General features: G+C 44.0%; 1 protein-coding gene and 1 long non-coding RNA gene across 6 annotated transcripts in view; one reads left to right on the forward strand and one right to left on the reverse strand.

Annotated features, from left to right (window-relative positions):
• TFAP2E (transcription factor AP-2 epsilon) overlaps nucleotides 1-27,601 on the forward strand; it is a 75,561-nt gene that overhangs the window by 14,650 nt on the left and 33,310 nt on the right. For 2 of the 5 annotated variants that reach the window (XM_079987765.1, XM_079987766.1), the window contains exon 4: nucleotides 19,057-19,146. The exons of the other annotated variants lie outside the window; for them this stretch is intronic. In XM_079987765.1, the coding sequence (XP_079843891.1) occupies nucleotides 19,057-19,146 (90 nt within the window). The remainder of the gene's footprint in view (nucleotides 1-19,056; nucleotides 19,147-27,601) is intronic. 5 annotated transcript variants of the gene reach the window in all.
• On the reverse strand, nucleotides 6,819-7,534 carry LOC307222508. The gene is made up of 2 exons (XR_013841791.1): nucleotides 7,387-7,534; nucleotides 6,819-6,893 (listed from the first exon to the last, which is right to left on the reverse strand). It is a non-coding gene; the product is annotated as an uncharacterized lncRNA (long non-coding RNA).

Below are 27,601 nucleotides of genomic sequence, written 5' to 3' on the forward strand. Positions count from 1 at the left end.
TGCCTCACCTTGCCTCATGGGCAGCCTGGCCCTGGGGGACCCCAACTTCCCCGCCCCCTGAACATAAGTACTTAGTTCAGGGAGCCTTGACCTGTGGCCCAATACATTCTCTAATGCTGCTAGATGTACTGTATATAAAATAACACTAACATGTGGACTTGTAGTGGGGGAGAGAATAGGGGTGTGAGAGAAAGTGTATAAAATCTCCCCCCTTTCTCTTCCCTCTGCCCAGGTTTCCAACTGTGCCATATCAATGCCAGTTTAGGCACTCCTAATGGGAATGCCAGTTTTCAGATTTGGGGGCACTCCAGAAGAGAACAGACCCTGAGAGCTATTGATTTACCTTTATCTCTGCTGCTGCATGGGAGATAAGGGCTTTGTGGTGATGGTGGTGGCTTTTAAGACTTGGGTCTCTCTGTTTCTTTACCCCCCTCAAGGCATTTTTGGCTGGCCTCTGTCTGAGTGTACCCACCACCACCAGAGCTAAATGCACCACAGTTACTGAGGCAAAGACATTTGGATTTTGGAGTAGAAAGCAAGCGAGGAGGCAGAGCTTTCCCGTCTAGTCTGTGATTGTTTCCTTGGCTCTTCCTGAATGCTCCTCTCAGATATATTAAATATATTATTCCCTGAGCAAATTGTTGATTTTGTTTGTTTATGCAAAGGCTTGCTCATCTCCAAATTGCAGAAATAGCTGTAGACCTGAAATGGTTTTGGAGAAGTGAGAAAAGGACTTGTAAGACCACTGGGAAATAGTGTGTGTGTGTGTGTGTGTGTGTGTGTGTGTGTGTGTGTAAGTAAGTAAGTAAAGCTAGTGCATTTTGTACAGCACACCTGTACACTGTCAAAATGATCATCGGAACAGATGCCACTTAATATCTCATGCAATAGTCTTCAATGTTTTTCAGACCATGGGACCTCCATTAGCCCAAACATGCGTTTGGAGACCCACTTCCTAAATTTATTTATTTTTATTTATCCTACCACACTTGTGTATGGTGTTAATGCTGCTGTCGCAACCCACCTTAGATTCAGTAATGCACTAGTGAAAACCAAATATCAAGAGGATAAAATTTGGTGACTTAATGAGACAGGGCTAAGTCCACACCATGTGTTTAAAGCACATTAAAAGCACACACCTACCTCCAGAATTCTGGGAATTATAGTCTACCCTTAACAAACTACAGTTTCCAGGATTCTTGGAGTGCGGGATGTGTCTTAAATTTATGGTGTGCACAGAGCCCAGGATGGAACCTTTTGTATTTATTTCAGTCATAGTGACACCGGCCTTGGGATAAAGCCCGGTGGACAATAGAGGGACCTTTTGAGTAAACATGTCTGAAGTCAGGCTGCACAAACAACAAAACGAAAGAGGAAAGAGAGTGATAGGCTCATCATTTTCATCAGTAAATTTGAGCGTTGTTTGTTTGTTTTTTCCCTGGGGTGGTGAGGGGAATTTGAACGCTTCCTTCTCTTGACTAGAAAGCTCATTATTAGATCAAGCCATTGTTTAAGGTGCTCTGGTGCTTCTCTGAAGGCCTGAGATAAGGATCTGTTGTTCCTTACCTATAAACTCCTAGCACATGGCAGGGGCAGAACATGGCATTGTGTGTTATATAGGCTGGAACATTTTATGTTCTAGGAAAGCATGATTAGTAAACATGGTGATCTATGCTGTTTCTTAAGGTAATCAAACACCTGGAATGGGGTGGTTTGAGTGGGGTGGTGGGAGCAACAGTAGAGTGATTGGTTAATTCTCCAATTGAAATCTCATCAAAGCAGACCTGGAGTCGATAAAAACTCCGCCCAGTTCTTCAGTAAAAGTGAGAAAGAACACCTGTAAGATTAGAATAGAGCCTTCAGGAGGTAGAATCTGGGTCCATACTCACCCAGCTATTTGTCTTTATTAGTGAACAGTTGTAATGTTATTTCGCAAACTTCTCCCGAACCGTGTGTGTGTTTTTGTGTATTACTTCTTTTAATAACACTGATCCTTAGCTTGCTTTTTTATTTATCATTTGACCCCACAACTCTATGATCCTATGAATTCAAGCAGCTAAGAAGGCCAGCAATGCACAGATTTGCAGTAAAACAAATAGCGTAAGATTAAACCGGCAGACTACAGTGGTGTTGCAAATCACAAAAGGAGGCATAGTGTTAAAGCTGACTTTACAGCCAAAGGGAGAAAGTCATTCCCATCTTCTGAACGCTCTGAAAAGATCCAAATAGTCAAGAAGCCAACCCCCCAAAAAGTCTTGCTTCTGGCAGGTGTCACTCCAAACTTCCTAGGTCAGGGTTTGCTAGGTTGGTGCTTTCCAGATGTGTTGGACTGTAACTCTCATCAGCCCCAGGCAGCTGGGAGCTGTAGTCGAAAACATTTGGAAATACCAGGTTGGGGAAAATGTTCTAGAATCTAAATGATGGCACAGTTGATGGTGTAGTATCATGGCTAAGAGAGCTAACTGGAAATCCCTTGTTCATACTGTATGTCTGCCACAAATCACAGGCAACTGTCCTTTCATAATATCGGAATAATAATACCAGCCAACAGACACCAGTGTGGTGTAGTGTACAGAGGACTGCATTTGGATACAAATCCCCACTCACCTGTGAAATTCTCAGCGTATGCATTCGCCCATACTAACCTACCTCATAGGGTTGTTGTGAGGACAACATGAGGATAAGTCAACATATGATGCACTGAATACATTGGCAGAAGGACAGGAAAAAGATGAGATAGTTTGTTCCATGTACATGGAGATTGGGGGGGGGAGAGAACACTCTATAATTATTTAAAATTATTATCACGTTTTGATAGGAAGACCCTAGTATAAGATTCCTGCACGTGACATAAATTATGAAGGGCAGAGGTATTTCCAGACCAGCTTTCCCTTTTAAAATACATGGAAGAAGTGGACTTATACATTTCCTATTCTGTATAGGGTTTGGTTCACACGTAACACTAAACAGTGGTTTGTTAAAGGCTAAGCCATGGTTTGTTGAACAAACAATCCCACAGACAATCAAAGAAATCATGGACTGTTCATTTTCCAGTTGCTCTAGCCTTGTGCCTTTGTGGTATTGCGAGTATGTCAGGTGGAGTGGTCAGGCAAACCATGGTTAAGGAAGGGTGCTGGGTTCGTACATAATGTAAACCATAGTTTAATAGCTTTCACTGTGAATCAGGTCTGTGTATTTGAAAGCGGAAAGGTACGACCTTCATAATGTGGTTTATGCTACACAGATGTATTCTTATCTGTGTTCTAGTACAAAATAGCACAAGTCTCTTGTGTGTACATATGTAGATAGCAGAAGGGAGACATTTTAAAAGCTGAATTCCCCAGTCCAGCTATTGCGATTTCATGTGAATTGCAGCAACCCATGACTTTTAGTAATGGTGCAAGATTTAACAATTTAAGTCAGGCCGTTAATCAACTGTTAAGTTAGTTGGTTGATAGGTCAGAACCTATTTGAATAAGTGGGGTTGAGAGGCCTCCTTTGAAGACATTTGTTTTTGCATTACTGTAGCATAGCACAAGGAAATGGGGGCGAGGGGAAGAACAGAAATGGACAATGTGCAGCGGTTTTTGTTAACTTTCTCACACATTTAGTATTTAGTGATAGGGAAATTCGTTTACATTTAATCAACGGATTTAAAGGTAGATGACTAAGCAACTAAAAATGTAAATGGTGAAATGTTCCCCACTGCCCCCCCCCAAGGCCCTGGGCTGATCTAACAGATCTTGTTGAGATACAAGAGAAATGTATACAAGCCATGCAGAAAACTAGTCCTATACATGAGAATGTACAAGTACTTCAGTCCAATGTCTGTCTTTCTCTCAATTGTACCTAGTTTCTAAACTCCTAAACTGAACTTTCAGCCTAAGCCAGAATGATGGCAAAACACAGACATTCATCCTGCTACCCCCAATTAAATAGCAGGGAACTGGAACTAGGTCTGTTTCCCAAATAAGCCAATATTTGCTGATTGATTAATCAATTTGCTAAAGTTGCACACTAGTCAATACAATAAGTCTGGAGAATAAAATCATACTACTTCTGTTTTGGATAATGCACAAGGTATTTCCTCTCGGGGGAAGGTGAAGGCTGCAATGGCCATGTACAGCTTTTAGAAGCAGTTGTATTTTAAAATAACAATTAAACTGCAGCTCAGTTAACCAGGGTACTTTTTTAGTGGGTTGAAAGTGTTTCCCCTGCATCAGTTCATCTAATTGATTCAATGCTGCAGCCCTAATTAAACCCATTTCCTGCCCAATCCGATTCTGCTATTCAAGAGTAGAGGCCAGGCATCTCCCAAAAGAATGACACGCAGTCCAGCCCGAATGAAGGAGAAATGCAATCCGTTGTCAAGAAGCAAATTATATTTTGGGGAGGGGGAGGCAGATGAAGTGTTCTCAGAAGAATATTGCCCACCAGAGATCTGAAGTCCAAGAAATGGAATGAGCTTGGCTTTAAAACGGTTCTTTGGGAAGACTCCAGTTAGCTTGGCTTTTGGCAGGAAGGCTCTAAACCAACGCCCTTTTTCCAGCCATGGGAGAAACTGTTTTCCCGCGCCTTTGGAGAGAAAATATGTTTCAGGCCTGAATAAGGAGAACCTGTGGCAGAGAAGGGGGAATCTCAGGTTTGGGAGCCAAATGCAGACTTCTCTGGCCCTCAGGACACTACACAGATGAGCCACAGGCCTGACCAGCCCTGCTTTGCAACCCCCTGGGGTGTTTTGATCTAGTGGAAGGTGTCCTTGCGCTCCAATAATGCTGCTTGCTTGCCTGGTTGAAGCATGGGTAGGTGAGGCCTGTGTGTGTGTGTAGATACTACTAGCCTCTTGTAGAAAGGTTAAAATGGGCATTCCCTGCTCTGTCCACTCCTGCCTCTGGCCCCTCCCATCACCGACACATGGCCCTCAAAAGGTTATCCAGAAAGGAGTGTGGCCCTTGGGATGAAACAAATTTTCTCATCTGGGTCTATGGGCCATCATAAGCCAGGCAGGTTCTTGAGGGAGAGGATCTGGAGCGAGCCAAGGCAAAGAAATTTGTCACTGATAAAAAAAACCTTGGCCTAAACTGTGTTTTTGTCACTTAATTCAAATACAACCTGGGTGCACCGAGTGGTGCAGCCCACCCAAATCCTGTGGTATTTATCCATCACATTCATATCCCACCTTTCTTTCATGACTTCAAGGTGACGCACATGGTTCTCTCCCTCCCCATCCCCACAGTAACCCTGGTTAGGCTGAGAGCCAGACTTTCCTCTCTGAGTGGGGATTCGAACCCGCGTCTCTGAGGTGGAGCTAGAAGCTCTTCCCCTCCGTTGCCTTCTGCCAATTGGTTGTGCTGGTGAGAGACAAAGGCACTCTGCCTGTGCCAGCCTCCCCCAACCTAGCGCCCTCGAGATGGCTTCCACTACAACTCCCAGCACAGCTGTAGTCCGGCATATTTAGTCGGGACATGCTTAACACCTTCTCATCATGACATTACTTCCGGCAGAATCCTCATACTGAAAGGTTCCTGAAGTGACTTGGCTCCAGCTGGAAACCCAGCTTGGAGTTGGGACATCTGCCTTCAGGTTTCTTGCTCTGCCCTGACTTTCCCTGGTAGGCCTTGGTTCAGCTCCCTTTCTGTAAAATGGGTACGATGAGTGATGGACCTGATCAAGCTGAGATTATATTGATTAGCATCTCTGGAACACGATGCCTTACGCTTTATAGCACAAGCCTGCCTCAGGTCCCTATTCCCAAAGATTTGACAGGCTAAAACAGAGCATGGGGTTCAAATGCTGCTTCCTCCATTTGGCTGGATCGCGCTGCATCTTGTACAACAGTCAGCGAGGGAGAAGAGGAACGAGGAGACTTTGTCCTCTTAGGACATCTTTTCACATTTCGTTGTGCTAGGTAGGCAGGCAGGCAGGCAGGCAAACTGCTCGATCGCAGGCGAGGGCCTCCTTGGATGGGATCGACTCATGGGACCCCCTCCCTCGCCCCTCCCCCGCGCCCCAGATTTTTGCTGTGGCTCTCCTCCCCCACACTTTTCAAAGTCCTAAAATGCCCCAGAAAAAAATGCATCTTCCCCCTCCCCAAAATCTGTGGAGCAATTTCCTTGGCACGTCCAGGTGTTCGCCAAGCATTTATAGCCGAAGGGGAGATGGGTTTCAAAAATAATAATCAAAGATGACAGGCAATGCCTTTTAAACGTCTTCACCGCGCCGGGAAAGGCGGGGGGAGATCCCCTCGCTTCTATAAATAAAAGTTAGGGTACACTCCAAAACGGTCTCTCTTCCTCCCCTTCTGCCCAAGCTTACTCACGAGTAAATGTGTCCAGGATTGTAGCCATTCGTTTTGAATGGGTGAGGTTTTGTTTTTGTTTTTGTTTTTTAAATATTTGTATTAAAATATTTTAATGGATGAGAGTTTTAAAGTTTCAACCGTGGGCACGCTTACCTGAGAGTAAGACCTGTTGCACTTGTCAGGACTCAGATATGCGTAGGAATTGCTCGGTGAGGCTGAGATTCTATTGAATTTGACACGTGTGAGTCGCCAGAGTCCGAAGTGAAAAGCTCGATACTATATTGTATCGGTTTGCTTGCATTTTCAGGAAGTCCGAAACGATTCGACTTTCGAAAATGTTACGGAATTAAGCTGAAAACTCGCACCGCGTTTGGGGTTGTGTTGTTCTTTCTTTCTTTCTTTCTTTCTTTCTTTCTTTCTTTCTTTGCTGAGGGAAATAGTTGGAGAGGGTGTTTTCTCTTCTTTTCTTTTTACACAGGATGGTTGAAACGATGACAGTTAAAAGTGTCATAGAGCATTTACATCTTTAGAGAAGTATTCGGAGTCCCCGGTAGAAAACTTAGTGAAGAGTCACCGATTAGTAGGAGACGCCCTGCAATCAAATGAGTGTCTTTTAGTTTACTCATCTCAACGAGTCTACTCGGAGTAGGGCTTTAATGGTGGCTGACACCCTTAAGACAAGGAAGGAAAGGCAGAAATTGAGAAATGCGATCACCAAAATAGAAAATTCATAAAAAGTTCCGAGGTTATTATCTCGAAAGAAAAAGGAGAAAACGCACACATATTTTCCATAGAGAAACTGAACCTTTCGATTGCCCCCTAGACTGACAACCCATTTGGTCTTGAAGTATTGGTTTATTTATTAAATTTGTCAGTCGCTTTATCTCGCCTAGGGCAACTTGCCCAGCGACTTACAAGTGATTTCAGTGGAGAATTCGCCACGGGGAATGTCGAGGGGGTGTCAGGCAGCCTCTGAATCTCCCTGTCTCTCTCTGCTGTGGGTTGTTGGATCTGTTAGAAGTGAATCAAACAAACCAGAGAAAATGGTAGAAGTGGAACGGATTTAAACACAGGGTGAAATTTACCAGCAGTGTTCATAATCGTAGCTGCGAGAGGCGCAGAGCGGGCGACCTCGGGTTTCTTCTCCTTGCATCCGGAGCGAAGCTGCTCTGCGTCTTTGAGCGCGCGGCGGCGGCTGCTGCTGAGTCTCTTTTCCGCCTCTTCTCTGCCAGGAGAAGCCCGATCGGAGATATAATAGAATCGCAGAACTGGAGAGCTGGAAGGGGACTCATGTGCGTAGCCAGCGGGGTGCGGTGGCAGCAACTGCCCCCCTAAATCAAGTAAATAAATACAAATACTTAACTAGCTGACCAACTGCATCACAGATAACTCGGTTCTGTCTCCCCCCAAACATAAAGCCTGCCCCGCTAAAATAAATCCTAGCTACGCCCATGAAGAGACCCCCAAAAGCCATCTATTGCAACCCCTTACAATGCAGGAATCACAGCCGAAGAATCCCTGGCAGATGGCCATTCAACTTCTTTTTAACGACCTCCAAGGAAGGAGAGTCCCCGACCTTTCGAGGGAGACCGTTCCTCTGTCGGATCAGGGCCATTTCCCCGCCTCAACAGCCACTTTTACTTAGCCAGAGCGAAGTTCCACATAGTTCACTCCCAAGGAAGTTTGCGATTTTAGCCCCGTTTATCTGGGATTAAGCCCCATGGAATGCAGTGGGGCTTTTTCATAGCCGTGACTAGGAGGATTGGGCTCTAAGCGTGCCTCGAGGGGTTGTTTCCAGCACTGTCATACTCGGAGTAACCCCACTGAAATAAATGGATATCTTAGGTCCATTCATTTCAATGGGTTGTATCTAAGTTTTACTCAGAGTAAGCCCACCGAAATTAATGGAACACAGTCAAACGTGTCTGTTAATTGCAATGGATCTACTCTGAGTAGGTCTTGCATTGGCTGCAACCCGTACAGTGTGTAACCCCTATACATGTGTACTCAGGCATAAGCCTCATTAAGTTTTTTATTGGATATAGAATCCCAGCCTTAGAAGTATTTCTTTCTTTGCATCAAATGCTTTCAAGGTCTCTCACTTTTCCAATCTGCACACCCGATTTGGGGTGGGGGGAGAAACTCAGGATTAACTCTCCTTGGAACCAACCCCATTGATTATATGGATCCTGATTCTCTGCAGCTCTACTCTAAAGCGAGCTGTCCCATTGACTTAAGTGAGGGATAATTCCCATTTTATGATTGCACTGCCTACAAGTCTAGACACATTAACTTGCAGTTTAAGTCCCAGTGAAACCAAGCAAGTTCACAGTTCTATACACACATATATCTGAGTCTTCAACTAGCTCTCATCTGTGGATAGGATTTTACTGTAAATGTGGTTAAGCTCAGACTCCAGTACTTAGTTTGCATTAGTTTGGGGGTAAACTCAACTGAAGAAAATGAGGCTTGCTTGTGAGTAAACATGCTTTGAATTGGGCTGTACAGCTCAGGTAACTGTTCGTGGATTGGGAGCTGTGCTTTAGTTTCCTAACCCTCCAGTCAAAGCCAAGCCCCACCTCCCTTCTTGAATAAGCATTATTTTGCAGATGTAATCCCTGGATGTCTTGAGAGACAACTGTGTTGCAATCTTCCTTTCATCATTTCTTACCCTGGCCTCTCTTCTACAGGGTGGTTGAAAGAAGTCTCAAATCATATACGGATCGATATCCTTGCTTTTTCAAAAAAGAGAAAAAGATGCCACACACCCCAAAACAGCCTTGGGTGCGGCATAAAATATCTGTCTTCCTGCCCCCCCCCCGTAAATGGTAGTGAATAAACTGGGTGAGATGGGACGGAATGCGTGGGAAGATGAAAAGCTTCCAGAAAAGTTTACGATTGTTAATATTGTTTTAAATTTATGTCGTGTGAGTTGCCTCCAAAATTTTGGCTGAGAGATGTAACATAAATATATTTTAAAAATATATATATTTAGGTGTGTGTGAGAAAGAGAGAAAGTTTGTCTCCTTAACTTGTTTGATGCTGTCTTCCTGCATCAATATAACCAAGAAACCCATCTTGGGGAAATATTAATTGAAAATGGCCTGGACGACTAAAAGGGATGCAACCCTCCAGTGGTTAACCACAAGAGGTTCATGTTTAATAGCTTTTTCCAAGCAGCTGGTTGCTTGACTCTTGGAAAGAAGCAATTCAGGGGTGTATCTCCAAGGCGGAGGGTGCCTACATTTGCCATATGACAGGCCTAAGTGGTACTATTTTTTTTTTAATTTTTAATGGACACAAGCAATATTTGTCTATTTGTGCTGTGTTTTAAAAATAACTTGCACGTGGGCAGTAAAAATTAGTCATGCTGTAGGACGGCCAGATTACAAAACTTGCAAAAAGCAGGGGGAGGGGAGAGAGAGAAAGTTCATGCTATTTCATCTGTTGCACATCAGAGTCTGGGCTGCTCCCTCTTCTTGCTCATGAGATTCTGCAAAGCACCTTGTATACTGGGGGCACTACGTAAAATCAGAATTGTAGAATGGGAAGGCTTCCCAGGGGTCATCTAGCCCAACCCCTTTCAACGCAGGAATCACAGCTAACAAATCCCTGACAGATGACCATCCAACCTTTGTTTAAAACCCTCCAGTGAAGGAGAGTCTACCATGTTCTGAGGTCGTCTGTTCCATGTTGAACAGCTCTTACCATCTGACAGTTCTCCCCTCTGTTTAGTCAGAACAATCTCCTTTCTTGTAATTTGAATCCATTGGTTTGGGTCCTACGTCCTGCAACACAGGAAGAATTTGGTTTTCTGCTGTTTGCAAAATGAATTGCAATTTGGGTTGTCAAGAATCATTGCGTAGTAATTTCTGAAAAAACATGAACTTTCAGTCCCACCTTAACCACATTAATATACACAAGTGGGACACGTGAAAATGACTGTTTTTTAATTCATTAAAAATATTTATATACCCCTATTCACCGACAGTTCATTAGCAGATATCCTTTTCAAAAATCTGGTCTGGGTGAGGCTTGCCTAAGGGGCATAATTTAGCAGATTTAGGCTTTGCATATATACCATTCTCACACAGAATCCTGGGAACTGCAGTTTGCTTAGAGTGCTGGGAATTTAGATCAGTGAGGGGTAAACTACAGTTTCCAGGATTCTTTGGGGGAAGCCAGGTGCTTTAAATGTATGATGTAGCCCCAGAACCCTGGGCAATACATGTCTACCCATTGGTAAATAGCCTGATTTCAACAGGACTTACTCTCAGGTAAGTGTGTACAGGTCAGACATCCAGCCCTAGGCATGCTATACAGCACTTGTGCACGTAATAGGGCGCCAGATCTTAGCCACTGGATAAATGAAACTAGAAATTGTAGCAAAAGAAAGGGGGCAGAATAGGTGAATGAAAATAGGCGTTGCAGGCTTGTGTGTCTGTGTGCATGAAATAATATTCATGATGAAGAAAGTCTTTAAGCCTTTTTTGTCTTAAAAGATGACAGGAGAGACAGGACAAAGCATGTGTCATGCTTTGAACACTTGAAAGAGCACAAATGTTCAGAATTATTAATATTGGGTGGGTGGAGGTGCTCAAACACAGAATATTGAAATAGGTGGAGAACTAATAAGGACATAATATTAGTGGATTTAACTACAGAAGCACAAACATCACAAGCAAAACTCAGCATTAACTGGGCCTTTAAAACAGAGTTACTGACAGGTAAAACGTCAGTATTCTTTTTATGGAAATATTTATGTTTGGGGACGTAGATGGTAAACTGTCAACAAAATGCCAATCTACTCTATTAGTTCCCTAATCCTTTCAAAAGAGCACTTTATGCTAGCAGCCATCCCAATGCCTTGTGGCAGGAAGTTCCAGAGACTTAATTGCACAGCTCGTTAATCTATGCCTTCTGTCTGTATTGAAGTTAAACCTGCTTACCTGTCCATTTCAGCTGCACATTAAAAAGAGGCAATGTGTGACTTCACTATCTCAACTGCACATTTGAACTTGTAAGCCTTTATCTTGTCTTCCCAAATCCCAGACCTGGGAACTGCCTCTAGACAGCACCTTCATGTTATCAGTATGTGGGCTCTCATCTGGACAATTCCTGCTTCTAGGCACTGGTCCACATACACATATCCTCTCCTGATTCAGGTGGAGTGGAGAGCAAGTTAGGTGGGAGCCACCTGCATAAACTGAAGATTCCATGCTCCAAATGCAAAGGGCACAGTGCTTGCACCTTCAAACAGTGGCGTAGCGTAGGTTGTCAGCACCCGGGGCAAGGCAAGTAATTTGCGCCCCCTAATCCATGGATTTGCGCCCCCTAACCCGTGGATTTGCGCCCCCTAACCTGTGGATTTGCCCTAACCCCAGATGTTGCGCCTGGTGCGGCCGGCCCCCCCTGCACCCCCCACGCTACGCCACTGCCTTCAAACCCACAGAGAGCACCGCTGGGGCGGCGGCAGCAGCACTGAGCACTACTGAGAGGTTGAGCAGAATTAGTAGGGTAGCACTCCTCTTCTCTCCCAGTTAAAGTAACCAGTCAGGGTGGCCAGTGCTCCAGACCAGAGAATCCAGGTGCATTTGCAGTTGATAGCATTTGATTATGCAGGGCCACCTCCTCCCTGGCTGCAATCGCTTGCACAATCCTTTTTACTACAGTAACTTCAGGCAGATTAAACAACAGCTGTTTCACATCACACAATTGGAAGATGTACAAAGGCTGCTAGTGAAACATCTCCCATTGTATAGAACAATGAAACTGGCATGTTGGGTGTATGTGCAATATCCGTACCTGTGCATGCCAGATTCCCACAGTCATCCCAGCTCCCTCCCCCCGCCTGCCAAAAGTGTGGGAGAACCATAAGAATAAAGCATCCCTCTCATACAGGTGTGCACATCAAATGTGTGTATCAGAAGACAGAATGCACAGGCACATAAACCATCACATATACAGGGTTGCATGCATCCCATGGTGTCTCTTGCATGAGCAGAAGAGATTTCCACTCATGCAATGAGAATTCGCCTTCCTTTCTTGCCCCCTCCAATCACCTGCACACCCTCAAACTCTGCTCTAGGAGGCTGGGGAACCCTCCAGAGCATATTTTGGGGGTGCACACAAATTGCACCAAGAGGAGAGAAAGCTACAATTCAGTTGCACGACTGGAAGTTCTGCTCATGCATTGTTGGATTCTGCCCTCCGTATTTCTGGCCATTTGGACCAGCATTAGGAAACGGGGGACGGGGGGCGGGGAGAGAAGTCATGCTTCAGCATCTGAGGTGGATTTCCAAGGCTGCATGCACACCAGACATTTTAAAACACAAAGCACCCCTCTGCCAAATTGTGGAAATTGTAGTTAGTTAAGGGTGCTGGGAATTAAAGCTCTACGAGGGGTAAACCAGGATTTTGGGTGGGTGGGTGGGTGGGTGCTTTAAATGTATGGTGTGGACACAGACCAAGCAACATTAAAATAAAGTGTATCTAACTGTGTAAAAAGTGCTGCTTAATGTTCACTTAAATGAAATGGAAAGATAGTGTGTTTTGTTATTTAGATGCAGCCCAGCACCAAGGTCCTCTGGGCAGCATCCCATTGCAGTGAAAACACAAGAAAGGCAACAAACAAAAAACAGGCATCAATAAAGCCCACTAATTGAAACACAGAGAGCAAGGAGATGAAAGCACAGAGCCTGATCACTTGGGGGGGGGGGCGTCCAGCTTATTCATCCTTGGCTTGAGAAAAGGGTTTTCTTTTAGGAAAGGTCAGGTGTATATCTCACATACTCCACATGCAGACGGTCCCTGCCAGCATCTCCAAGGAGGGCTGGGGAAGACATAGGGAGCTGCCCCCTGTTAGTGGTGTCACTTTAGTTGTATAACTTTAGCTATGATTTTATAGATTTTGGAATCTGTCTCTTGTATTTTCCCATGTCTTGCCTTGCTTTTCTGGTACAGCCTTCCCCAACCTGGTGCCCTCGAGAGATTTTGTGCTGCAACACTCATCAGCCTCCAGACTTTGGCCAGGCTGCCAGGGCCCAACAGGAACTGTAACCCCAAATATTTGGGGAGCACCAGTAGTGCCTTTAAGGAGTTATACTTGATATGCCCCCTGATGAGCAAAGACCAGGTGAAGAAGGCGGGAAGGCACATGGGCTAAGCACACACTCCACCATGGACGGGCGCCACAGCCATGCCTCTCACTGCTGACACACATGGCAGAAACACTTTCCCGCCATCCAAAGGTTTGGGTGTTGTGGGGAAAGGTGCTCTCAGAGTACTGAAATCTGTGGGGAGAGTTTCTTCATGGGTCCCTCCGTAGGTGAACAAGATGCTTTGACTCAGTATGAGGCAAGTTTCTCTGTTCCTCTGTTCTCTTATTCATTCACATCGCCCTCACTTGCCCTCAATGATATCCTCATTCAGATTGGCTACTTAGCACTGTGATGTCATCCTGTTCACTACGTGGTCCCTGTTGGGGTGGGATCAGCCAGGATGTGACGAAAACGAGCAGCACCTGGGATAAAATGACACTGACGCCACAACAGCGGCTCAGGACCAAAGTGGAGTGGGAGAAAAGTTGAGTATTACACACCATCTCAGAAAATACTCTGTCCACGAGAACTGCTAGTTTCATCTCCCAAAAATGAAAACTGAGAATGATGAACATGTAGCTGTACAATCTCAAGTACACCCAGCATGCATTGCTTCTTTCATTTTGCTTTCTGAGAAGCTTAGGAAAACTGACAGCGATCTCCGTTTTCCTGTTAAGGGCAGGTTATAAATATTTGCTGCTGTGCAAGAATTCTGAGGGATGACAGGCTATATATGCAGAGCAAGCAGGACGAACATCTGGGGCACGGCTGCATGCTCCTATTCACCCTCTGCTCTCTGTGGCTGCTTGTTTTGCAGCAATCTGCTTAAAGCGGTGCCAAGCTCCGTCATTGGAGTGGCTCACCTCTCTGTAAAATATTTATCCTATTTCTTAAAAAATACTTTTATTGAACCATCGTTGGGGAGGGAGTTAAGGTGGAGGATTGGTTTATGCTGCAGCGCGAGGAGAATAGCAGGCATGAAATATCTGAGCCCTGCCTTGGGTTTCCCATCAGTGGTTTTGAAGATGGCAAATACACAAAAATGTGCAGGGAGCCAGTGTGGTGTAGTGGTTAGAGGGCTGGACTACAGCCTGGGAGACCAGGGTTCAAATCCGCCCTTGACCACGAAGCCCCCTGGGGGACCTTGGGCCAGTCACTGTTTCTAGCCCAATGTTGTAGAGTTCCTGTGAGGACGAAATGGAGAGAGGGAGAACCATGTCTGCCACTTGTGAGTTCATCGAGGGAAAGATGGGATATAAATGTGAGATACACACCCACACATTAGACTCTTAAAGCTTCAAACAACTCTTCAGACAAGTTTGTGCTAGATCCCAGAAGGATGCCATTAATCAGCATAACCATATATTTATGCCGATGACTAACATAACAGAAATATTAAAGTCTTAAAGCAAAACAAAATGTTTTGCTCTATGTCTTTACTTGCTATATCTCTCTGTTAGTCACTGTAATAAATACCATGTGGGTAATATATATATGTAGCCACAGGCTGGCATAAATCACAGAACTGGGAACAATGTCCTGCAGATCACTTTGTGCCCCCACAGGCTAACCAGTTCACACTTTGTACATTAGATGTGTCTGTTGCGTGTAAGTGACATGTCTCCTAGTGAAAGGCATAATGTGTGAGGGGCAGAAATGTGTGCAGTGGTAACTCAAGAGAACAGGTACAGAGTGTGCTCAGGGGAGACACCCTTAGTCTGCCTGGCATGGTATTGTTACAGATATGTGTCCTTTCCCCCTGCTGTTTATTGTGTTGAAACACTGGTGCATATGCAGCAAAAATATTTGCCCCCTAAATTGTTTGCTGTCTTGGGCAAATGTCTGTTATCAGGGTGGTGCCTACTCCTTAACCCCACCCCGTGATTACAATGCCATGCCAAGAAATCCTGAATCCCATCAGGATTTTGAAAATCGATTTTATTTGCATAGTTTATCATATTTTGAACAATTTGTTCCAGTTTGGCTAGTTGGGTGGGAGCAGGTGAGCAAGGAGCTATGCAGGCCACTCTTTAGACTACTGGATATCATGGTGAGGTGCCCCCTTTGACCTTGGAGGTTTCAGGTATACCTTTGCAGCCCTAAAGCCAAGAAACTTGTGCTTTTTGAAAGAAAGTAAATTGCTGAGGTTCTCAGAAGGGTGAAACCTGGGCATCTTTTCCCGCCCTCTTCCTGCAAGGTAGTGACAGGCTTTCTACAAGGCCCTGTCTATGATAGAAGCAATTCTGTGATTTACCACAACAACCAGCTCCATTCTTGAACTGCTCTGCAGCTTGGAAGCTTCCACCTCCCCAACACTTAACCTCCCCAACACATCATCTTGTCATTTAAACCCCGGGCTCTGTGTCCTGCGATCCCCAGGGGATACCGTAAAAGATAGCCCTCCTCCTTCTTTCTGACATTCTTTTAAATATTTCATAGCTATCAACATGCCCCCTTCCCAAATTCCACCCTCTCCCCGGGCTGAACAGACTGATTTCTTCCACGTTTCCTCCTAGGACAATATCTTCCAGCCCTTTTAATCATCCTCCTTTGAGCGTTTTCCAATTTGTCTTAAGACTTAGCAATCTCCAAGTGGACACACAAGATCTCTCACAGGGAGTCTTGCCGAAGCTGAGTGAAATGGCTGTTTATCATAGCCAGAGGTTGGCTTTATTTTAAAATTTTCATGTAATAATATTCATATACTGTTTAGCATTAGTGAATCATCTCATAGAGGTTTACAAGATTAAAAATGGCAAAACTGATTCATAGGGGGAAAGGGGGGGAAACCCTCATATTATTGCATTTATTAAACTTATACTGTAGTGTACTCTTCTTCTTAAAGGAGCCCTATACAGGGCAATTGTGTTAGCGCTAATGGTCAGGGGAAGGCTGATCAAACAGGTGGTTCCCCCCCTTTTAATAATAAATTTTATTGAGTTTTCCATATTTAATTACATTTCATTACACAGATCTATATCATAAAGCATTGCTCCAACAAGAGCATCAACTTCCCCCCTCCCTCTTTCTGACTTCCCAACATCTTTTAACAAATTCTTCGTATTTCTATAGATACTTTTTTACCTTATATCTTATTATTTTAAAATCACCTCCTTATATGTAAATCGGTTCCATATTTTCTCATTACAAAGCATTTCATTACTCAAATTAAGCTCAAAATAATCCTTCAATGTCTTTTGTGCCTTTTCCAGTATTAGTTGATTGTCCAGTAATCCATCATTCATCCCCCACCTAAATATAGTCTCTTCTTTCCCTTTCAATTCCATTATTAACACATTATGGTCTGAAATACTTTTAGGAAGAATTTCTGTTTTTGTTACTCTTGTTGCCAACTCACAATGGAAATGCCCAATGGTTGGTTATGATGATTAAGTTCATGCTTATCAGCAGAAGTATTGTCCTTTCAACCATAGATGTCTGTATAAGGAGATTAGACAAAATCATGGAGGCTATTGATGACTACTAAGCGTGGTGGCTATGTTGTACCTCTACTGTTGGAGGCAGTATGTATGCTTTGGAATACCAGTTGCATATCCCAAGCATATTCTGCATCCTGATTCAGATTCCAGAGTCCCAGGCCTTCAGCCTTCTCCACAGGGCAGGTGGGGTGGGGAAGGCGCCCTAGAGAAGGTTGGGGAATTTCATAGCAGAAGGACCTCATGCTAATAGTGGTGAATGACGGGGAGTCATTGTGGAGGCTGCTCAGGTTCTGTGATCCTTGCGGAGGGAGAGAAAGATGAGTTTAATACTTTGGATGTTCCTCCAGGCAATAGAACTGGAGCGGGCCATACGTCACAAGTGCACGTGCAAGAGTGACAACTTGGAAGGGTTTCTTCAGGAACCTGAGGAGAGATTGGCAGCAGCGCAGCACTCTGTATGCCGGGGGGGAGGGGTACTTGGAGAGGAGGGGCTTCTCCTCACCCCTTTTCAGTCCCACCAGTGCCTGGAGTTGCCCTCTGGACAACCTCAAAACAACGTGGTGGGGGATGCTAGAACAAGGCCCTTGGGAGCAGGGTGTCGACAACTCCTGTTTGTGCAGTATCAAGCAATGCACTGAATTTCGTGGAGGAAAAGGCTATCCATGGCTACTAGCTTGGATGGTCATGTTGCACCTCATTGTTGGAGGCAGTAAGCCTCTCTGGATACAAGACAGTAATCAAAGTACTGGACTGAACATGGATTAGAATCTACTGTAAATCTGATGTGACTAGTAGAGTAGAAATAAAAGTGCAGAATGAGAAGAAAAAGTAGTATTGGTCTGATAGTGGGCAGGCTGGCTTACCATAACTGATGTCCCTCCCTGTAAGTTAAAGGGACCCCTGACCATTAGGTCCAGTCATGGCCGACTCTGGGGTTGCGGCGCTCATCTCACTTTATTGGCCGAGGGAGCCGCTGAGCAGCTTCTGGGTCATGTGGCTAGCATGACTAAGGCGCTTCTGGCAAACCAGAGCAGCGCACGGAAACTCCGTTTACCTTCCCGCCGAAGCGGTACCTATTTATCTACTTGCACTTTGACGTGCTTTTGAACTGCTAGGTTGGCAGGAGCAGGGACCGAGCAACGGGAGCTCACCCCGTCATGGGGATTAGAACCACCGACCTTCTGATCGGCAAGCCCTAGGCTTCCTCCCTGAGGAACCCCCATATAAGTTTCCAAAGAGCTGCATATTCCACGGAGCACAGCTTGAAAATCATAGTGTTCTGGTTGATTCAGGAAGGGAGTAACATAACAACATTCAAATTAGATTAATTTGCATAATTTAGACAGGATGCAGACATCAGCCTTTCCTGATGCAGAATCCACATGACTTTAGTGCAGGGGTTTGATGTCTGGGTTTTGTGGCACAAAAAGGCGCCCTTCCTGCTTCATGCCAACTCCTTTTTCCTAGTTTGCACTGCAATGTGCAAACTTGTTCCTCACCTGGAGTAAATTCATGAGCCCTCTTGGGGTTATGTGGAGCAGTGCTGTCTCACCTGGGGGCTTCACCTCAAACTTTGCTAGCAATGCTGATCAATCCATTGGCCTGCGAGGAGGAACCTTGCAGTAAAGGGAGTGTCCCAGAAAGTCCCAAGTTTATTGAGAACAGGATGGCAAATTTACAGGGCTAATTTTGCTCATATTTCTAATTGTAGTGCATTCATACTTACACAAGCACGCTTCTTTGGGGGGTGGGGAGCAGCCCCAAGTGTAGCTTCTTAGTCTTTGGTTGGGATGAGTGGAAATCTTTTGATATTCTTCATAGCCTCAAATGGGTCATGTTGTTCTCTAGACCCAAAGTTCTTAGCAATCTTTATTCTGGGATTTTCTGTGGGTCAGGTTTCTGGGTTAGGAAATATCTTCCCATCCACTGAGTTAGTAAACCCCTCTCTAGCTGGTTTATCAGACAGATGGCTGCACCTTAACACATAGTTGTTTCCCTGTGGTCACCATTGGCTCCTATGGACCGTTTGTCTGCGGTGTCCATTATCCTTGCATTCTAGGTGATGTCATTGGTTTCTTCACTGGCAGCGCAGCGACTCTTAACCTCTTCCCCTTTGGCCTTATTAAAGAAAAAAATGCCACAGACTTGCCAATTCATACTCTCACTCTGTTTCTTTAATGCTATAATCGTTTTTCATGTGTCAACATCATTCCAGACCAACACCCGCTGATGATGCAGGAAACTTGCTGCTGTTGCATCCCTGCTAGGTGGCCTTCCAGCCTCTGCTTAAAAACCTCCAAGGAAGGTAGGAGAGCCCGCCACCTTCCCTGGCTGCCTGCTCCACTCTCAAACATGTCATGCCACCAGGAAGTTCTTCCTCCTAACATTTAGTCAAAATCCCCTTCCTTGTAATAGGAACCTCCTGCCCTCTGGAGCAACAGAAAAGAAATCTGCGCCATCATTTTTGTGTAACAACCCTTCAGATATTTAGATGAGGACTTGGCTGGCTTCAAGCTAGCAGGTTCTAATTCACCACTGTTGTATTTATTAGAACCCACTGACTGGAGGCAGAGAAAAAAATGGTGACTCAATGGGAAAGAGCCAGTTAGATACTGCACCACATGAGTGATGTGCACTTGGGGTGACCAGCATATACACCGTACATCTATGTGTGAGTTCCTAGAGGTTAGGGATTAAAATGAGACACTCTAAAGCTAGCCGGTAGAGCTGCCCAAAGACTGAGGTTGCTATGACCTGTTTATTGTGCATTATCGTCCTGATTTGCTTGCACAAAAAGTTTTTGGAGAAGTTAGATGATGTCTGCTATTTATTATTTGCAGGGAGGTTATATGACATTGCATCAATCTAGTGTTACCTTGCCAGTGCATTTTCCTGTCACTTTCCTTATTGCAAAAATTTCAGTTTTTGAAAGAGAAGTGGGTTTGTTCCGCAAGACTGCCAAATCCCCATTTTATTTGTGCAACCTGAATTGGCCTGATATGTGATTAAATCCCATCTGAAAACAGGGACAGTGACTTGAGTGAAAGGCAACTGGTGAAAACTCAGAATTAAGAGACTAGGGTATCTCCAGGTATCGGTGAAAATAACATACGAGATGGAAATTGCTTTGCAAAAATATTAGAAGAAATTTGCAAACTGATGTGGAAATGTGGAAGAGAAAGAAAGACTGGAAAAGTGAAAATCGAAATAGACCTCTGCCCATTCCTAGTCCCAGAGCTGAGCTGACTATCTTTCTTTGGCCAGTTAAAGACTGGCACTACTTGACAACAGTCAAGTATGACAGCATGATGAATTCATATGCCAGTAAATTTAATGTTGATTTTAGTGTTCTGATACAACAAGCCCACTTCCAAAACAAACAAACAAACAACATTTTTGTGGTAAGAAAATTGATGGGAAAATGTCCTGGAAAGTGTGGCATAATGACAACATCATATGTCCTTCTTATGAACAAATCAGAATGGATCCTCAAGAAACAGCAATCTGTAATAACCTCAGTGCATTTTTTGTGCAAACACATCAGGAGGAATGCTCATCTGGAAGCACCCTTCATTTCAGCAGTCTTAGCTGCTGTGTATTTGCGTGTGTGTCAGAAACTACTGTTGTTCTGCTGCAGATCATCCAGTTGATCTTGATCTGCCCCTGTACTGCTTCAGATGTTTGCAGGAAAAGTGGGAATTCCCTGCTTCTCCATAAGGAACTAGCGTGAGACAAGCCTTCCATAACTCCAGAGAACTGCTGTGAAAGATCAGCCTGAAATCCATTTTGTCCAGAAAACACTTTCCAGAGGCTCAGTAGTAAGACATGAAGATGATGTCCTCCTTGTTTGTCCCCAGTACACTGCTTCTCTCTAAAGTGGTAGTCAACAACCTGGATGGCTTCAAAAGAGTGTCAGACAAATTCATGGAGGATAAGGCTATGATTCTGTGATCTCTAGTTTGCTTAAGCTAGCACCTCCACCCCCCTCAACCTTAGACATTTTCACACCAGGAAGGGAAAACCCCATCCCAGTACACTTAAAAAACAAAGTAGAAATATGACGGCACGGTGGATGTTGGAGGCACAGAGAAATAAGATGAAACTGCTGTTGTCATTTTGCTCAGCCTTTTCTGGTTACACAGGGAAATTGTTTTTCTTGCAGATTAAAAATAAATAAATCATTATGTTACATTTAAAAAAAAAGACCAGAAAGGGGGGGAAAGCAAGCTGAGTGCTAACGACCGTAATGATTTTTGCTTTAATTAGAACATAACAGGCTTTTTATTAAATACCGCTGAATAAGAAATGCTTTACCAGCCGGGTACACAATGTGGGGTTTTGTGCATTCATTACATGCCACTGTTTGCTTATTTCTGCATGTGTGCCAAGCGAGCAAGAGATAATATGTAGAAAATGTGCTCCAGCAATATATTTATTTTTTATTACAAGGCTGGAAAATTTGGCTGTAATCACAATGTTGGGGTTTGTCTTTTGGTTCAAATCCTTGTCAAAATTTGCAATTTTGTAGAAAATCAACCCACCCATTATTCCATCAGATGAGGTTATGATCCATTATCACATGTCTCGAGGATTTATTTATTTTTTGGCACAGTCTTTGTTTAAAGAACTGTATGTTTAGCGAGCACAGGGATAAGTGCCTGTTTGGCTTCTCTGCCATTTCTGTGTGTTTTTAAACATTCACTATTTTTAGACTAAGTAAGTTCTCAACAGGAGGGATTCTGTCAATTTCTTTTTTCTCTTTGTTTCTCATTTTTCCAGCCTTAAGTTCAGTTCTTCAACTTTCAGCACCAGTTTTGGGATTATTATTCTTTTAATTCTCATGAAAATGTGTCCTAATTTTAGTGCACAGTACAGCAAGGGATTTTTATGAATATAATGTATTTTATATGTTTTTTTCATGAACAGTTTTATGTACAATTTTCCCCAACTGGGTTTTAGCTGCATTTTTTCTACACTTTCTGTTGTATGCTGTTTAGAGAGCACTTTGATCAAGCAGTTTATAAATCTTTTATTTATTTCAGAGAATTTATATGCTGCTTAGTTGTAAAAAGAAAACCTGCAAAGAGGATATTAAATTTATACTGATATAATACATACTGCTTTATATATTGTATTGATTAACAAATGTATTATATAATTACACTCCCATGACCCCTCTATGAGACTTTGGTGGATGGAAACGGTGGAATCCTCCTATGTTTTTGCCAAGTCTCTTTCCCCCCTCCCCACATTCCATGGCAGTAGAAAGAGATCTGTCCCAATCGAGTTAGACAGCATTTATATCAAGAGAAAACACGGCTTTCACTTCTGACCAAATCTGGGATGCCTTTTGCTTAGGCTGCTGTAAAAGGGCTGAGAGTCCTATTTATGCTGTACTTCCAGCCAAGGCTCCCAGAAAATGTGAACAGAGAGATGGAGCCTTAATTGGCAGTGTGCAGAATTAATTCCCTCGCAGTCACGTTTATTTTGGTGTAGGATTGCATCATTCTTCCCTTCCTTGCTCATCTCCACCTACCTGTTAGAAGCGTCCAAAAGAGCTGCTGCTACACTTTCCCTAAGGAGATGGAAGCCAATTCTTGAAGGGATTTGGGGGTGGGAATGGGGTCAGAAGCAGGCACACGGGAAATCAACTGAGGATGACTACAGCCTGTAGGACTCCAGTGAACCAGTCACTTTGTGCTGGTGGGTCGAGCAGCTGATTGTGTCCGCAGGTGAGGAAAAGCTTGATGGTGGACTGACTTTTCTGCTTGGCTGGCTCACATTCGAAGCCAGACAGCAAAACTGAAGTGTTTGCAGATTTACTCCTTGACCATTGGGAGTTCAGCGACACCTGGAGATTCTCCACCTTGCTCATCCTTAGTCTTCTCCGATTTTAACAGCCACATCAGGGCAGGCAGCTGATCCTTGACAATGATGGGAATTGAGACATGGTGCAATCCTCTTCCTAGTTTTATAAAATGTTGGAGGGTTTGCAAAGTAGGAGGGTTCTGCAGTCCCCACACAGGAGCATTTCAGCAGGTGAATTATTACAATTGCTTTTTTATAACTTTTGATTTTTATGTTATATTATGTATTGGCATTTAAGTTCTGTGCCCTGTGGTCTTTTGACAAAGAACACTATACAAATTCAATAAAATAAATACATAAATGACTGCAGAAGAGGTTGCAGTGTGTGTGTGCGCAAGGAGAGAGGCTTGAAACTTGCTGTCCCAGCCAATTTATAGCCCCGACATTCCGAGTACAGATGTGGAGAACGTACAAAGCGAGTTGGATTCACTTTTGAAAAGTGTTTGTCTTTCCTCCCTCACTACAGCTCCATCTCCTCTGTTGCCGATTGCTGATGGTTGAAATCTCCCTTCCTGCCCATCCCTGTTCCTCCCTTTGTCAAGCAAGCCTAGCCGAGGACTTTTATTTTAAAGGGTGGATAAATATCTGCCAGGGATGAATGATGTATAATTAATTAATTCTGTTTCTGCATAAGCAGGAGGCGGCAGGCGATGTCATGAGAGCACTGCACTCTGAGCAGGTCTCCAAAATGAGAGAGGAACCAAGGGAGAAGGGGGTCTGTATTGGTTGAGTCACAATCTTGCACTCTTTTAAAAAGCCAGCCTTGCAAATTAGAATTGCTGACTCTGGACTCCAGAGGCTTTTTTTTTTTTTAAAGAAAAGGTTACGACTGTCGCCTCCCTAGTAACTGAGGTGCCTGAAAGATGGCTGCCTTTCAAGCCAGAGAGGCATTTATTGCAGCAACAGCAGACCAAAGCTAGGAAGAATGGGAACTCTCCATTACTGACCTCTGAGCAAGCTTGTAAACAAGAAGACCTGCCTGGCTGTGAGTCCCCGGGGTATATTATTCCCCATCTCTTTAGTACAGCGCTGTAATTATAGATCTGGTTGGAGCGGATCCATATTCCCATTGCACAAATTGATACTTACACTGAGTCAGTGAGTATTTAACACAATCTGTTTAGCAATGGAGTAATTGAACTGCGAGGCAGCCGTGGAAGGCTGGAGAGGTGGAGCTGCCAGCGACTTGCTTAAAGGCCTTGTAACAGAAAAGTCAGTTCCAGGCCTTGCAGTGAGCCCGGCAGAGTCTATTGCAGATCACTGTCACAACTTCCCCCAGTTCCTAGTTATAGTGCCTGTTCTCTCAGCTCTTCATACAGGCTGCTGGCCTGCACATTCTTGACCTTGTGCCTAATACAGTGGTACCTCGGGTTACATACGCTTCAGGTTACACACTCAGCTAACCCAGAAATAGTGTTTCAGGTTAAGAACTTTGCTGCAGGATAAGAACAGAACTCGTGCTCTGGCGGCACGGCGGCAGCTTTAGCCATTAGCTAAAGTGGTGCTTCAGGTTAAGAACAGTTTCAGGTTAAGTACGGACCTCCGGAATGAATTAAGTACTTAACCTGAGGTACCACTGTACTGGAGCATCTTCTAATCGACAGCAATACCTACTTGGACCCTGCTAGACTTTCCAAACTGAAATGCACTTTCATAGCAATCTGTAATTTTGTAATCTCATCCCCACCTCAGACATGGGATTTCATAATCTTCCATGTTTTGTTCAGTTAGCTTTTATCGTTTAGCCTGTGGCCATGACAAAACTCCTCACCTTTTGAAAAAAAATTCACAGATCTTTGCTACCAAAAACCCTGAGTTTTATGGGAGGTAAGGAAACAATGCCTTTTGAAGGTTTCTTTCATGGGTTCTGTGCTTTGTAACAAGACGCCCTTGGCAGGAGTTTGGTGAAGCAATAGAGTGGAAGAGGCGTAGCTCAGTGGCAAAGCATCTGCTTAACATGCAGAACATCCCAGGTTCAATCCCTGCATCTCCAGTTAGGGTTGGGAGGGAACCCGGCCTGAAGCCCCGGACAGCTGCTGCCAGTCAGCAACACCAAGGTAGATGGATCAGTGGTCTGACACTGTCTAAGGGGATCAATGCTCTGACTCTCTATAAGGCTGGTTCCTATGTGCAGCTTGCTTGCTACCCCCTTGTGAGTTATTTCTTCCATGCAGGCTCAAACAAGACAATTCATAGTTGTGGGTAAAGCAAGGACTTCTTGGTAGTGGAGGGAAGGTGGAGGTCTCATTGCAAGGCTGGAACTATCACACTCCACAACTTCCTTCTTGCAGTCTGTATTTTCCCTTGAATTTAAGACTGAAAAATGAGAAACCAAAATCATCAGATCCACCCATCCTTGGTTCAGAGTTAAGGAATTTGAGCATCAGACTGTCAGGAAGTAAGCTATAGAATGGGAAACCCTTTTCCTTCTGTGCTTAAAATTCAGCCTTTGTCTAAAAGAAAATGCTACTTCTTTAAATTTGTCAGGTATTGGAGGGTACGTCGCATTCTTGGGTTGTTTAATTCTCTGAGAGTTTCCCAAGACAGAATGGAGACTACGACCATCTTGTGCCTTATACTGGGTTTCTTTAAAATTCCCCGCACCACAAAATATAGTGGTTGTTATGTACTGCTGAAACATGAGAAAACGTGGCTTCTTAGAGATCCAAAATGTTTATAGTTATAATAAACTATTGTACTTGAGCTATAGTCTTTTGCAGGATCTGACACCAAGGTGGAATCTACACACATAAAAAAAACACTGTGAAAATGCTTTTTTAAAAAAACGTTTTTTGGGGGGGGGTTGAATTTGCCATAGCTCACCATCGCCATCTGCTGTCACATTTGCATATTGCACTTTACGGATGCAACAAGGAAGCGACCACTGTACAGCGCTTCCGCTTCTGCCGGGGAACAGACGAAATCCTGGACATTTTCTATTAAATTGAAAATTCCTGCCGGGCACCAATTTAGCCTCCTCCCCACCCCCAACATTACCGGAATTTTCTGATATATATGGCGACCCTACTTATTCAAAACAACAAATGAATTTGTTACAATTCTTTCCTCATTTTACAGTTAAGGAGACTGAAATGTAAGAACAAGGATCAAGGCAGCAAATAGAAAACGGAAGCTATGTTTTCTCGCCCATATCATGTGCAAACCACAATACCACACCACACCACACCACCACACAAACTTGCCACCAAATTATTCATCCTCCACAGAGCTACAATTCTCAGAGTTCCCTGGGAAGATTGTTGCACCACTCTGAGAATTGTAGCTCTGTGAGAGGAACAGGACCTCCTACCTACTTTGAGCGCCTTAACAAACAAACCACAGTCCCCATGATTCTTTGGTGGAAGCCATGGCTCTTTGGTGGGGCCTCTGTCTCAAGATTTAGCCACCTACAACTTGAAGGGATGTGGGTGAGGGGTGTTAAAGGGCTTAATTGTGAGTTGTCCTGTTTCCATTCAAAACTGAGCACTGTTCCATATGTAACACAACTCTCTTCATCTCCCTCTCATGCATATTTTGCTGCAGTAACTCTGTATAAAATTACCTAATCAGCAAAACAAAGGAAAAACTTAAAAGAGAGTTTACTGCCCCAGGGCTAAGCCCCAACAGCAGTCCCTTTCTTTAAAATGATATTTATAATGCTTAATTAAGGAGAGTGTAGAATCAAGGTGTGTGTGTGTGTGTGTGTGTGTGTGTGTGTGTGTGATAAAGCACTCTGGGCCATGTGGAAGGCTGTGAGCTTTTCCTCTGCCCTCGCCACGCCTGCAAGGCACCAGTTATCGCAAAGTTCCACATACTTTGTTACGACTTGCCTAATTAGAGGTGTGTGTGTGTCAATGAATCTGGGTGGCTAGGGGTTTTTTTTGCTGCAGGTACAGCAGATTTTTTAAAACAGTTTTGCTGTTGGGGCGCAGACTCTCATTTGCTTTCCTTTGTGCAACGCAGGCGATTCTCATCTGTTTGGCAAAATGGGGTCTCTGGCGTTGCGGTGCTTTGGGGGAGTGGAATATGTTTTCTTTGTGAGGGGCAAAAATCCCGACAGTTCGGTTCTCGCCTCTTACGTGCGTCTTCATTTCTCCAGTGAACTTGTGTGTTTGCGTGACAACTTTGGGCCAAATTCATTACAGTGTCAGAATCCCTTCTCACGTTCGTTACTGTGAGTGTTAATGGTTGTGGGGAAGCCATTAAGCCGTCACAAAATGAGCTCCCTAAAAATTGTCCAGTGCAAAGGTTGGGGGCAAAGCACGCTGCAACACCCCCACACTCCTTCAAGTGTGTGTGTGCATTGTACCCTAATGGAAGGATATGTTTTGGTTCTCTGTTTCTCGTTTTTGCAATCTTAAATACAGTTCTCCACATTCTGCAGCAATTTGGGGGGGGGGGGAGTGTTTTACATCCCCATGAAAATCCGTCAGCATTTTAGTGAGAATTTCTCCTAATAAACATATTTTTATAACCAATTCCCCTTAACATAATGCATTTTCTGAGTGTTAGCTTTCACTAATACCTTCATTTTTATGCACACGTTCTTCTACTGTGTGCGTTTTTGTAAGCATTGGTTGGAGAACTGCATTGCAGAATGCGGATAAACGCATATTTCAAAAAACATCTGCGTTATGCATACTGTTTGGGAAAGTGCAAATTTGATAGATTTGGCTTCGGATGTGAACTGAATAGAATTTCTCCTCCATCCCTACTTGAAAGTCAGACTTATAGGAATTTCTAACCTACATGATTTTACTTGGATCTCAAAAGTTAGGGTTAAGCCTTTGGAAGTTGTTCTTCTTGGATGGCGGGAATTGCAGCTGTTATGGGAGTTGTGGTGTTGCAGCCACATCTTGCTTGTGGGCTTCTCATTGGGAATCTGGTTGTAC

The sequence above is a fragment of the Podarcis cretensis genome (assembly GCF_951804945.1).
Source record: "Podarcis cretensis genome assembly, chromosome: 8".
Taxonomy (NCBI): domain Eukaryota; kingdom Metazoa; phylum Chordata; class Lepidosauria; order Squamata; family Lacertidae; genus Podarcis; species Podarcis cretensis.